Here is a 13,784-nt window from a genome sequence, read left to right as displayed (position 1 = left end):
GAACCCTTTACCAGAGCAGGAAACTTAATTTCCAAGTTGTTATTACTAAACTTCTGTTCCAGTCCTGTTTCTATCACCACAAAACTTTTCAAGTCAAGCTAATGACACTCCTTAAGAGCAGCAAGGACACACTTTAGTCTCTGTTCTCATAATGTCTTACACTTCCATTAATAAAACAGCACTGCAGCAATTGCTTTAAGTATCTGATAAATGTTTTCTTAAATAAAAACTGAACTAGCCACCAGAGTCCAAACACAAGATAAAATGCATGCTCTGAAGGCCTGGGAAGAAAGTAATAAATAAAGGGTTAACCATGACAGCATTAAAACAGCAGCTCTGGAAAAGAAAACAGGTGTTGTTTGAAAACCAGAGCAAGAGGCACTGCATACAGCTGGCCGTTATTTTTTGGTGAGTATCATTTAATTTGCAGATACCACTTAATTTATATAAAAAATGTGATACAAATTAGATTTCTGTTATTATATGTCAGCATAGCTAAGAGGAAATTCTGCCTAGCATTATTTTTGGTGGGATAATTTGAAATGCGCATCAAAGGCAGTTTTGAATTACTGACTTTTGTTTGCAACATTTTGTGGGAACATGGCTGGACTTGCAAGCCAGCGTTAGAATCGATGGGGCTATGCGGCGGCTGACCACGGAGGTACAAGCAGAGGGGTTGGGATGTTTGCGCACAGTCAGTTTCGAGGTCCTGAGTTCAGCAAACAGCCCTTTGCTGGGAGTCGATACAGTGCAGTATCACATGCTGAGCACCACAAGAATGCTTTGCATGTTCAATGTGCGTGTAATCCCATAAAATCACACCCTTTGGATCTAATTTAGAAGACCTAAACATGGGTCATCTGACTGCTTTTTGATGTTGCTAACACTTTAAACAATGCAACTCCCTCGAGATAAGGCCAAATTTGTACTTGTAGAAGTTTTACGTTATAATTGTACTGGAAAGTTGCGTTAGGTCAGATTTGCAGAACAGCATCTGTCACCACTCCTGTTTCGGTCAGAGGAGCAACAAGGTGTGACCCCTGCTGCTATGGTTGTGTCAGCAACCTAATGTGGTCCTACAGCACATGACTCTAGTGAGTCAATTTGCTTCACCAAGGAGAGGGTGGATGTACAGTGTTTTGAGAATAAACCAAAGTTCCTGGTACAGCTGCTTTATAGGACTAGTCTAATGGTGCTTCTGAATTGGCAGAGCACCCCTATGCCCAGCCGTGATCCAGGTATGGCTTATACACAGATGTCCCAGGCCACACACGAGTGTGTACTGTGGCTCCTGACTCACATGCCCCACCACAGGGCTTGCCTGCAGTCCCACACAGTTATCTTCAGCTTTCTTGACTCACCCTGGACCTCCAGGGTAGGTATCTGATAGCACCCAGCATGCAAGGCCCCTTAGCATATCAATTTACCAAGACACCCTGGGGCACACAGGCATGAGGACATCTCTTGGCTGCATCTCCAAGGGTAGCAAGAACAGTGGTGCTGAGAGAAGATGGCACAGCCTCTGGTCATGGACAGCATGAGGTCTTTAAGCAGTAGGATGCAGGCTGTGTAGTTTTTGCCTTTACACCTACATGTCTGAATTCCATCTAAGATTTATCTAATGTACCAGAGAGCTCTTTTCGACCTTGCCATTGGGATACTGAATCTGTGGAGATCCCTCATGTCCCCCATGTTTCCTCTCTTGCCCACAACCAGCAAGGTTAAAAGACTAAACAAATACTAGAGTTCGGAACCTACATCTGTACAGTAAAGGCACTGTGCTCCAAGCTGCTGCCTGCAGTCCACTGCAGCTGTCAGAGGAGGGGACTAAATGAGATCCAATAATAAATACCTTTGCAACCTCAAAAGTGGGTTTCCATGGAAAGCTGTGAGATGAGAAGAGGGTATGGAGCTGTTGGGTGCTTCAGCATCACCCCTGCATAGGGGGACAATGTAGGTCCCATGGCCAGGATCTGGGAAGTGCTCCTGCAGGACACACGCCCCGCAGTGTGCTGGTCCCAGGCTCCTGCGGTTAAGATTGCACCCTCTCAACCCTATGGTGTCAGGAAAGGAAATGGGCAAATAATTGGCAGTTCCAGGGCTTTGCAGAGCCACAGGGCAGAAATCCTTCCTGCAGAGGCTCAGGGGCTGCACATGTGGAGGAGCTGCGCAAGCGCAGCTTGAGAATTTCCCTCTCCCCTCTCAAACATTTGTGCAAAGCCTGTACATTGCTTCTGCAGATACCTACAGTGGATTTGCTCATATACAACAATAGCAAAATGGTCATTTTCCAGGATGCAGGAAAGCTTCCCAAGGTTGTCCTCCAGGCCAATCTAAAAAGGACAAAAAAAAGCCATTCTACATTTCACTTCATATTGAAAGGACAGCATCAGGGATCCTGACTCCTGTCTCTGTCTGTAGCCCTGAATTCACAGGGTGGCAGCCAGCTGGACCAGGATCAGACACACCTCACCCACCCACACTGTTCTGGAGAGATGGGAGGGGATGCAGGCAACCTGCAAACCTGCCTTTGCTGTAGTTGAATTACAGCGCTGTTTCCTCCCAGCCCAAAGGGCCTCCATGGACCAGCATGGGGTAATGGCTCCCACTCCCCTAAAACACCATCCATTTACCTCACTCCATCTCTGGACGGCTGATGGCCATCTGACCAGGCATCACTCCCCTGCACACCCACAGGACCTGCCCTGTGTCCCATCAGAGCCTGGGCCTCTTGCCCCAGCCCTGCTGAGCCCTGGGAATGTCTGGGCTGTGCTTTCAGAGGGGGACGATCCCTGGCTGGATGAAATCCTCTGGCAATGTCAGAAAGGGAGTGGACATTCACACGCTTTGCCCCTGATGTGAAAGCTTCCACGTCTGAACCCCACAGGCCTGGCAACATTTTTGCAGGTGCCCGTCCTTACTCTCATCTCCATGACATCCCCGTTGCCTTCCCCATCTCTCTCTACCTTCACCTTTCTGTCTTTTCTCCTAGCTCCTCTCACATCTCAGGGTCATGGTGCAACTCTTCCCCCTTCTCTGTCCCCAAAAAGCAGTTGACACCAGTTACAGCCTTAGTGGTACCTTTGAGAACTGGTCATAGATGACCTTCGTAACAGGGTCTGAGAACTGTGCGTTTCCACTCAGCACCGAGGTGAGGGTGTTGCTCAGGGTCACCATTCCCAAAATAAGTCTGCAAGGGAACAGGGAGTTTTCCAAAAGGTCAGACCTGAGGTAAGGCACACATTTAATGTAGAGGCTGAACTGCTCCCCTTGAAGTCAGTGACTAAATTGCTGCTGCCATCAGATTTTTGCTCATCTGAGCAGGACAAGATCCTTGTCCTCACCAAGCTGTTGGTTTAACAGCAGTTAAAGTCTTCTATTGCAGTCCAAGACCCAGCAGCTGCAAAAAGTAAATCCTGTGGGCTCTCCAGTTGCTTATCTGAGTGGGTTTCCCACCCAGCCCTTACCTCTCCTCTGACCTCCCCTTGCTTGTGCACTGAATCAACACCTGCTGAATCCAGTAGGTACTGGATTTGGCATTGACCTTAACTAGCTCACTTATAGGGAGCTTTCTTGATTAATCTTCACAAGGAGGCAGATGATAATATTTTAAAAATATGCATCACAAAATCCAACACAAGAGCCCCGTCACTGGATAAGTAAATGCAGGTTTCTCTTTAGCTTCATCATGGCTGTTCTTCCCGTGGGAATGGCCATCTCAGTAATGAGTAAAAATAGTTACCCTGATTCAGCAACAACAGGAGCTTGGTCATATTCCTTCTCCTGGAGGATCTCAATTGCCTTTTGACAGCTGACTTCTGGGAGGAGAATGAGAGGGGCTGAGAGATTCAGTTTCTGCACCTTGATGTTCCACCACCTGTTGGAAGACAAATGGCAGTACCAAGCTGTTACCCTCTGCTGCGCAGCCGTGAGCCTTGTTCAGGGAGGCAAGGCCGGTAGAGGTGAGACCACCCACGCAGAGATATTCTGTCTGCCTGCAAAGCTCACCCCACTCCTGTCCCCAAAAGCAGTAACACTACAACTCCACCATGACCAGGTCTTGTTGAAGCCAAGCTTTCCCCACACCCAGTGTTCATACAACTTCAGAGTCAGAGGCACGGCTGAGGCGAGCAGTCAGCAAGTTGCTGAGCTGTCCTGAATCCAAGGAAGCTACTGAGGCATTCACTTCAAACTCATGAGTGGAAGAGGCCTGTCAGTTTCATTTCTTTAGTTTGCATCCTTGGTCCTCAAAATGCAGCATTTGCAGCTTCTCCAGGAGAGAGCCTGGCAGAGATGTTCATGTGACTCATGAGGGACAAGCCATGCTTCTTTGCTGGGGACCACAAGCAGCTCCCAACTCAGCTCAGACATTTGTCTTTGCAGAAAAGGCCAGGCAATGATAGAGGCCGGAAGGGCCAATAGCAATTCTAACTAGGCATGAGAGGCCTTTGAAATGTATTAAGTTTTTAAGAAATATTTTTCAATAATCTTTGGTTATAGTAACCCAAAGGAGCAGGTGACATCAATAAGGCCTGCTCTTTAATGTGGGACTAGATGCTTTCTAAACAACCAGCTTTTGCCCAGCCACATATCAACTGGCACCAGCAGTTTGTCTGTGATTCCATGACTTGAGGGGACTCTTTCCCCAGGGTGTGCTGAGTTGGTAATCTTTTCTGTCCCACAGCTCTGGAAAATGAAAATGAACTGTTCCCTGCCTGAAAAGACCTCGAGAGCCGTTTGAAAGAGTGCTTGCTACAGGAGGGACCAATCTCCCCTCTGGCCCGATGTTCCTTTGAACATCAGTTGTAGAGTAAAGAGAGAAGGTTTTGCATGGGGCTAGATGTCCACCACAGCTGTTCTGCTCGGCAGGGTTTAGGTGGCCTGGACAATGATTGTCACATGGGAGTAGTTCAGCAACTTCAGGACAGAAGTGGCTCCTTTACAGACTTTGACTGGAGAACTCGGATATCTGACTACTCAAAAGAAGGGAGTCCCCAGAGGCATCGGGACTTCAGTGCATTTTTTCTAAATACTAAAAGATTACATTTTTCTTTGAAGATAATAATTTACAGACTCAGAAAGCTGATTCCCTTATCACAGCTTATACCAAAGAAGTTGTCTTACCAAGGCTTGTGCTCCTGGACCTCATTTAGGAAACCGTTTTTTGTCATCCAATTATCATTCAAAAATTTGGACCTAGAAATCACCAACAAAGAGCAAGTCTGAGCCTTCCAGAAGAAGTCGTGCTTTGTTTCATGCATTAGACTGCAACACTGCCCCGGGGCTCCCATGATTTTTGCAGCTGGCTGCTCTTAGCGCCTTTTAAGGTCAACAGGAGCTGTAGGTGCTCAGTAACTCTTAGAAGCACGTCAGCTATTTATCTTCCTAACTTTAGGCATGCAAGTTCAAAAACTATAGCTTGACTGATTCCTGCTCCGTGCAGTAAGTCAGTGACAAGAGGAAATAAAACCGAAGTCTCCCAACACCCAGTTCCTCGTGCTTGCCATGGGGTAGTATGCTATTTCTCCATGTTGTGCATTTTATTGTGGGTTGGTTTGTTTGTTTGTTTCCTGTGAGCTGCTCCGGGGAGACTCCCAGCTCTGGGCTCACTCCAAGTGCCGTGCTATCAGAGCTAGAATCATAGAACCATAAATTTATAGAATAGTTTGGGTTAGAAGGGACCTTCAAAGCTCATCTAGTCCAACCCCCTCCCATAAGCAGGGACATCTTCAACTAGATCAGGTTGCTCAGAGCCCCATCCAGCCTGGCCTGGAATGTCTCCAGGGATGGGGCATCTACCACCACTCTGGGCAACCTGGGCCAGTGTTTCACCACCCTCATGGTGAAAAATTTCTTCCTCATGTCTGGCCTGAATTATTGGGGTGGTTCTCCAGCAGCCCACACCACCTGGGCTCAGCAGTGCTAAGCTCATGTCACTGAGGGGCCCTATGGCCCCAGCCCAGGCCATATGCAGAAAGTGTGGGAGGCCGCTGTGGGAGCTCCCACCCCAACACTGGAAAGCAGGGGAGGAAGCCAGAAACTCACATGTAGTTCCTGACGGAGTCGGGCAGGATGACGACGCAGCGCTGACCTTCCTTCAGGTCCTTGGCAGCCCGCACAGCGACGGACATGGCACTACCCGAGCTGCCGCCTGGATGGGTACCAAGAAGAGAGAGATAAGAGCTGGGGCTGCCCAGGGAGCAGGGCCACAGTCCCAGTGTGAGGGGCACAGCACTGCCCCAGCTAATAGCATGGTGGCACCCAGGCAAAGCAGTAGCAGAGGTGGCACCTTGTACACCAGGGCAGCTCAAGATGCTAGGAGTGGGAGGACAATCGGCCCCACAGCCTTGTAGGGTTTAGGGTTGAGAAGAGGCAAGGGACAGAAGGGATGTGTTCATACGGTGGCTCTTGGCCATGGGCTTTTGAGGCAGCATAAGAGTCACCTTAGGAACTTCACGAAACACTTCTTGTGATGATTCTGTGGGCAGTCCAAGGGCTGAAAGATTCAATATGGGGACATTCATACCACTGCTGCCCATGCCATAACCTTCATTTGGGTGAGGAGAAGACCATGCCAAATCTAGAGCTTCTTCCTGACATATTTGGCAATCAAAAATTGGCTTTAAATGCATTGTAAAGGCTGAAAAAACCATAAACATTACATTCATGCTTGGAATACCAGGCCAACGTGATGAGAAGACTTAAACACTCCCTGTGTCTGTGTGCACGCATGTGGTTTGCAGCACGTAGGGAAAGCAGGTCCATGCTTTACGGAGGCAATTCTTCCACTGGTAGTTTGAGTACTAGAAGTCAAACACATTCCACTGTGTGCCAATTACACACTGCATTCAAGGCAGCACGTATTTTACAGCAGGCTAATTAGCACTGGGTCACATTTTTCAAACAAATGAGGAACAGCCCTGAAAAATGCAGTTCAGAGAACATTAAACTATTCACAAATTATAGTTAAGTTCAGCAAGTGGTTTCTGTTGAAACACAATGACTCTGTGCCTGCTAGGTTAAATCAACATTCATGTGTTTCATTACTAATGGCCTGAAGTTTTTCAAAACTCCCTGGATGTGAGCAGGCAGGACTTTTATCAGCTGTAACTACAAGCCTGCAAATTGTCTGGTCCTGGAAGCAAATATATAGCTACCTGCTCAGTGGCAGGAAAAGTTGAAAAAAGGCTGATGCTGTATTGAGGCTGTTAGGTTACAGGCAGGGTCCCTCTGAGGGCACCTGTTCATTTTGGAAAGCCAGTGGGATCACTTACAGCTTGTTGGCACAGGAAGAAATACTCAGTAAGAACATCTTACACTTTCTTTATTTTCAAACTTTCCTGGTCCAAACCTGGCACCTCTAGTGTGGCAACTGTTCAATGACAGAGTGCAGCCTTACAGAGCTGTTAGTGGAGCGACAGTTTTAGCCCACCTGTCCTGCCCCAAGTCCCATTAATCCTCTCTTCAGAGTGGGTAACACTACACCACACAGAGATGGGCCTGAAGATCCAGTTCCATGCGCAACAGTGCTTCAGTAAGAGGAGAGTTATTGCTTCTATAATTATTGCGGCCCATGAGTCAGATCCCAGACCATGGACTCACTGCCACACGTCTGAAGTCTACAGCAACCTAGCTCAGGGTCCGGCCACTCAGACCTTTAACCTACAGCAGATACAAAATGCAGAGAGCACCTACCCCAAAGCTGTTTGGTCTCAAAAGGGTGGTGTTCGTAAAGTTTGTTAAGAGAATCAATTGTTGTCATTGATGCTTACCACACAATAATCCCTCATCTCTGATCAGCCTGCGAGACATGAGGAACGAGTCTCTGTCGTTGCATTTATACCACTGATCAACCACCTGAAGAGAAAGCAAGAAGGTTGGGTCTTGGCAGTGTTATTTCAGGCTGTGCCGACCCTCTGAGGCATGCCATGGTATTGACACCTACAACATCTGGCAGCTTTGAGTTGCTTTCCACACTTGTTGAAAGCAAGTGCATTTGTCAAGGCATCCTTGGTTCAGAGGGCATGACATTGCTTGCAGGCACCCCCGCCAGCCTTTCCAGCCAGCACCCTTTCCTTGGAGAGCTGGGAACGTCTGACAGGCCCAGAGTTAGGATGCAGAAGAGGGAGTGGTGTGCATGATGTCCTGGGCTAGGCTACACTAATGGTCCAGATTTTACCAGGCAAAATCAGATCCAACTACAAAAAGAGTGTTGGGTCATTACATGTCACAGCTCTAAAGCCATGCACCAATAGCAGAGATGTTGTTTACACAACATCAGAAAATAGAAAGAATCTGGGGTCTGTGGTTGTGGGGGACCTTTCTAAGAATGAGGCCAGGGAAGCACAGGCAGCTTGAGTCAGGGCTTTAAATCCCTGTGCCTAGTGGCAACTGATAGAATGAAAAGAAACTTGACAAGAAGCTGTACAACATTCACGATCTATTGTCTCACATGGCTTAGATCTTGTCTTCCAGCCCATAAATGGTGCAGGGTTTCTGCTGTGTGCATGTGGTGCTTACAACAGCAAAGGCTCAGGAAGCACTAACGTGATGAAGAGCAGCCTCAGACTGACCTCTTCTATGTGATCATAACACAAGAGGTATGCTCTGAATATCGGTGAGGCTGAGCTGAAGTGGCTGATACGGTGGCATATTCCTCGTTTGCCACTGTGATTGACCTTTCCTCGTAGGTCAGTTATAGTCAGTTTTACTCAGAGAGATGCTTTAGGGCTGAGGCCTCAGTTCGCACACAACATCTTGTTTTGCACTGGGAAGGCACACAAGTAGCCTTAGGGATGAGCCACGGCCAGGTGCCAGAGCTGGCTACCTCTGGACTTGGGATCAGCTTGGATGCAAAGCCAGAGATCAAATGGGGGCCTCTTATCACACAGCCACTTACTGATCTGTCAAGGACAGTAGGGATAAAGTCGTGCCCAATGCCCTCCACCTCGATGTTTGTCGTGTTCGTCCTGTTCAACTCACTGGGCAGAGCAACGATGGAGCCATCAGGATCTACACCAATGATCTTCGAGTGAAGGAAGAGGACACAAGAGGAATTCAGAAATTGTCAACCACACAGCTCAAAGGAAGACATTACTCATGCCCTTAACCACAATGTTTTCCTTCCCATTATATTCATATTCCTATCCACTGGCAGCATGGAGATCTTCCAGGACAGAAGGGTCTTGTTCCCCACTGGCTTTTTAAGAACATCCTAGGTAGAGTTCAGCTGCTGCAGAAGTGACTGGCAGCTTAAAATATTATCACTCTCAAGGTGTTTCTTTTAACCCCTTTGGCAGAGCCTGCTGCTTCCAAAGCTCAACTCTTAGGATAGTGTGAGTGCTCCTTAATCTGCCCCAGTGCAAAGCCAGGCAGCTAGCCCAGACCTGGGGAAACCCATGGCCACAAACATCCATTCTGCATATAGGTGTGCTGGCTGACAGTGGCACCTCCCTGGCTGCTTATAGCTCAGTGTAAAGGCTGAGGTTGCCTCCCTCAGCATTTGGCTTGCGAAGGGATGGTGACACTGCTCCACATGCAGCTTCAAGCAGTCAGTGAGGTTATCTCCTGCCCAGGCTCCCCTGTGGCTGGGTCTACACCACGTCAATTTGCTTCTAGTGGACCAGGGATTGCGCACAAGCCTCCCGTCTGCCTTGAAGCACAGATTCTGCAGAATGAGCACCTATGACTGATGTCAACCAGACAGCACAGAGTCTTTTGCAGGGGCAGATGAGAAGCACATGCACAGTCTGTGCCTCTCACAGAGGTGCCAGAGCAGGAACTTTCAGCAGCCAGGTTAACCATGAGCAGAAGCAGTAATGCTGTCAGCTGGGCCAGCCGCTTCTGCAGGGGACATCTGACTGTCCTGCAAAGGGCAGGGTGAGATTAGTAATGGGGCTGTGGAGCCTGTGACTTCTAAGGCACTGAGGTGGATCTAAGTCAAGCTGCGCACAACATCAAATTGCTTCCACCAAAAACCAGGCTTGCTGTGAAAAAAACAAATAAGTGGAGACAACAAGTGCCAGTTCAGGTGAGCCATGGGGTTAGGCTTGATCAAAAGCACAGGCAGGAAAACCCAAGCGGGGCAGAACTCCCAGCGCGTAGCCCTGCCTCCCAGCTTACCTTGCACTCCGGGCACTTCTCCTTCAGCTTCCTGGCAACACCAGTGATGGTGCCTCCTGTGCCAGAACCAATCACCACCATGTGGACCTTGCCTGTCGGTTAGGGAAGAGAGAGGCGTGCAGGGACTCAGCATGGCCCCAGCACAGTCTCCCCTTTATTCAGGGCCCTGCGCAGAGACAGATCCTGTGCCCTGCAGCTGCTACAACCCTGTGTAGTCATAAGTCATGCTGGTGGCCAAAGTGTGGTCCTGCTGAGAAGCTTAGATAAGCTTGCAGGATCTGAGCACAGCTAATATTGCCTCAGCACAGGGAGCTGAAGGTGACATCCAGATCTCCCACTGGTGTCCATGATTCCTGCATCTTTGGCATCTAGTGGCTTAAGCGGGAGGGAGGATCTCAGCACTTTCAAACCAAACCACGATGAAGCAAAGCATGCACATGAGTAGCAGCACATGTCAATGACAGGCACAAATTTTCAGCTAGCGTTAGCATCCACAGCGGAGAGATGGCAGAGCTCTGCCATGGCACCTGTGTCAGTTAGATATAGCACCACTGGCATCAGTCATATTATCCTGAATTAGGACTGGTAGGAGCAGAATCAGAGTCAGGCCTTGAGAGAGATGTTGGGAAAGTTTGAGAGAGCTTGAGAGAGCTACATTGGGAAAAGGAAACTTGCAATTCACTGCTGGCAGCCAGTAGGAACAAATCCAAGTATTGTAGTGGAGGGAAGGCTGGGGCTTTCTTGTTCCTGTTGCTACCAAGCTGCTTCACTGTTACGATAACTTCTCTCCAGCTACAGCCCTTGAGTCCTGTTTACATTTCGCAGTCCTCCCAGTACTGTCAATAAATTTCACTTCTATCTGCACAGACATGGACTGGGACAGTCCTTTAAACTCCCCTAGCTGCCACATCAAATGTCATTAGTCTGTGAAGTTTCAGTCTATTTTGATTTGCAAATGAGTGTGCTAGATCAGATGCAGCCTGTCATGCCCTGATGGACTTATATTCCTCAGTGAGGCCTCTTGGGCCATTTTGTGTTGTCAGCTAACAGGTCACAGAGATGTTGTAGCCTCTGAGAAATGAGTTCTTCTTCCTTGGGTACAGCCTGAATTTGTTAAGCCTCTGGTCTCCTCCTTCAGGCTTTTGAAATGGGAGGCTGTAGCAGGGAAGTCTTGCAGGCTCAGGTGGATCTGGAGTGGATTATGTGAAGCTGCCACAGTCTGCGTATCAGTATTATCAAGGGTGCCTTCAACTACAGAGAACCTTTTGGCCATTTCTAGACATTTAGAACAATAAATGGTGTAAACCAAGTCTCTCAGAGAGGGCTATAGCCCTCTGCACATCCTCAGCACATAGAAACAGCAGCGCAGACAGTACCTTCACACTGCTCCAGGATCTCCTCAGCTGTGGTGTCGTAATGAGCCAGGGGGTTGCTTGGATTTCGGTACTGTTTATTACAACAGAGAACAGCGTGAGTTACTGTCTGAAGCACAGGTCAGATACCAAACTAGCAATAGCTCCTGATGAGCTTTACCCAAAGCATGCAAACGTTCCCCTCCCCCCCTCCTTGGCAAGAGGTAGACTGCAACCTGGCCAGGCCAGGTCACAAGTATTCCTCCTGGTTGTCACTTTGGGACAGGTTTCTAAGGATTTGTCCACATTGGAAGACTAAGTGTGCCCAAAACCACTCACTCTTTGGCAGTCGGTGACTATTAGTTAGGGAGTGGTGGGGCTGTCCCATATGCCACATTGCCAGGCTTTGTGAGATCTGGTGGTTTTGTTAAAGCGCTAGCTGCTGGAAGCAAGAGAGCTCCTGAGTATTTTATCTGTTGCTTAAGTAGAAGCATTTTTAGCTTTTTCTGTTGCCCTGAAAAAACTGAAAACACAGACCCACGGTACTCCTAAAAGCTCAGGAAAAAAAAAATCCCTCCTAAAAAAAAATTAGAAAACTTCTTTCAAGTATCATTTTGAGAACTGTTTTGTCATTTAGGGGCATTTGTGGCTGGCAGTGCAGCAAGTTAGGTGGCTGGGAACTGTGGGCCAGAGTAGTTGCCCTGCGTGTACCGAGGGATTTACTACAGGTGGGACACAAGTACAGCACTGAAATGTGTGCGCCCCATGTTCACACCCGTAGAGCAGCCTGCTTCTGAAAAACGTATTCAGATATTGAGCTCCCTTTTTCTTTAAAGGAGTGGACTTCACTGACTTTTCTGCACTTTGGGGGCTCCCTACTCATTATAGGGATGCTCCTGCAGCAGGGTCAGACCGGAGGGAGAAGTGCCCTCCTGTACAGTCCCAGTGCTGCAGGAACTGCTGGTGTGAATCACTGGTGCTTGCCCTCCAGAGCATGAGGCTCATTTTTTAAGCAGAACAGAGACTGCTAGCCAGGCATAAAAAGTAGGGTTTTTTTTTTAGGTCAAAGTTAAATCTGAAGCAGTTTGAGGAGCCTTTGAAGTGTGCAAGAAAACCCAGCCTCGCCCACATCCAGGCTTTGGCAGAAGTATTACAAGTTTGGAAGTGTCCCTTATTGTGTTTCTGTCACACTGTGCTTTACAGAGGAGCGATTCAATTTCAAATACCATAAAATGCTGATGAAATCTGCCTCTGTTGCTGGTTCAAATCAAGCCCCCAAACACAAGCACACTTGGAGCACACACTATAAACTGTGTTTCGAAAGAGAGTCAGGGAAGGAATGGTTTTTACCTGGTCCAGGATGTGAGAGTTTGGGATTTCACTTTTCAACTTCCAGGCAACACGAATGTTAGACTCTGGGGCATCAAAGCGCGCACATGGGGTCCTCACAATCTGAACACCCAGAGCCTTCAGAATATCGATCTTTGGGAGGGAAGAGAGTAGATGTTAACGCAAGTGATCCCACGTACTGCTGGTAATCTGAACCTGCAGACTCATGGCAGCCTCAGATGCCAGAAGAGCTTTGCACATGGGAGACATTTAGCATTTGGAGACACAATGTCCAATTCTCAGTTATACTATCTCTGACATCCTCCTGGCACCCAGGAACTTCTGCCTGAAACTGGCAGAGGTATTCAAGCCTGGCCTTGTGCCCTGTCCTACTTGTGGGGCAGGAGGGGGGCACAGCAGAGGTAGGTAACACTGTGGTGCTCCTTGGTGCCTGGGGAAAGGGGCAGAGGGAACCAGGTAAGGGAGCAGCATCTCCTGGGTGGTGTGGTCTGAGCCCCTGCATGCAAAGAGGTCTTAAAGCTGTCTTTGCCCCAGCTGTCTTTGTCCCTTCTCTTCCCTCACAAAGAATGGGGAAAGAGCAACTACAAATCAGCCCAAGGGTATTAATTCACAGAGAGATGTGGCTGTCGGGAGAAGAGGTGATCAAAAGAGAAGGGTGGGTGAGTGTCAGGGCACCTGGAGGTAAAGCCTATGGCAGCTGGAGGTGGCACCTGATCCAGACTGAGCTTAAGTGAGATTTAGGTTGAAATGAGGGTAGTGACTTGGAGAAGGGCTCAGCTTTTAGCCAAGTCAGGGTCCGGGTCTGCCTTCACTGGCACGCATTCAGCTGAGCAGTTGCCAGACTTTTGGCTCCCCGATGCAATGGTTTCTGCCATCTCCAGGGCAGCAGTTTCACCTGATCATCAGCTCTCATGCAAATAATTTAACTGCCATGCAAGAAAGCAGGCTCAGATAACCATA

The 13,784-nt window shown here is 48.4% G+C and overlaps 1 protein-coding gene across 1 annotated transcript in view; it reads right to left on the bottom strand.

Moving 5' to 3' along the window:
• LOC309453113 (cystathionine beta-synthase-like) overlaps positions 1-13,784 on the bottom strand; it is a gene marked incomplete at its 5' end in the record, with an annotated part of 31,397 nt that overhangs the window by 456 nt on the left and 17,157 nt on the right. The window contains 10 exons of the mRNA XM_082076313.1: positions 2,249-2,333; positions 3,082-3,190; positions 3,743-3,877; positions 5,125-5,196; positions 6,046-6,151; positions 7,773-7,857; positions 8,900-9,025; positions 10,123-10,214; positions 11,499-11,568; positions 12,825-12,956. Coding sequence (XP_081932439.1) covers positions 2,249-2,333; positions 3,082-3,190; positions 3,743-3,877; positions 5,125-5,196; positions 6,046-6,151; positions 7,773-7,857; positions 8,900-9,025; positions 10,123-10,214; positions 11,499-11,568; positions 12,825-12,956 — 1,012 coding nt within the window. The remainder of the gene's footprint in view (positions 1-2,248; positions 2,334-3,081; positions 3,191-3,742; positions 3,878-5,124; positions 5,197-6,045; positions 6,152-7,772; positions 7,858-8,899; positions 9,026-10,122; positions 10,215-11,498; positions 11,569-12,824; positions 12,957-13,784) is intronic.

Source organism: Streptopelia decaocto, assembly GCF_964273445.1.
Source record: "Streptopelia decaocto genome assembly, chromosome: 1".
Taxonomy (NCBI): Eukaryota; Metazoa; Chordata; class Aves; order Columbiformes; family Columbidae; genus Streptopelia; species Streptopelia decaocto.
Note: the sequence above shows the minus strand (reverse complement) of the source record. Positions and strands in the feature narration are given on the sequence as shown.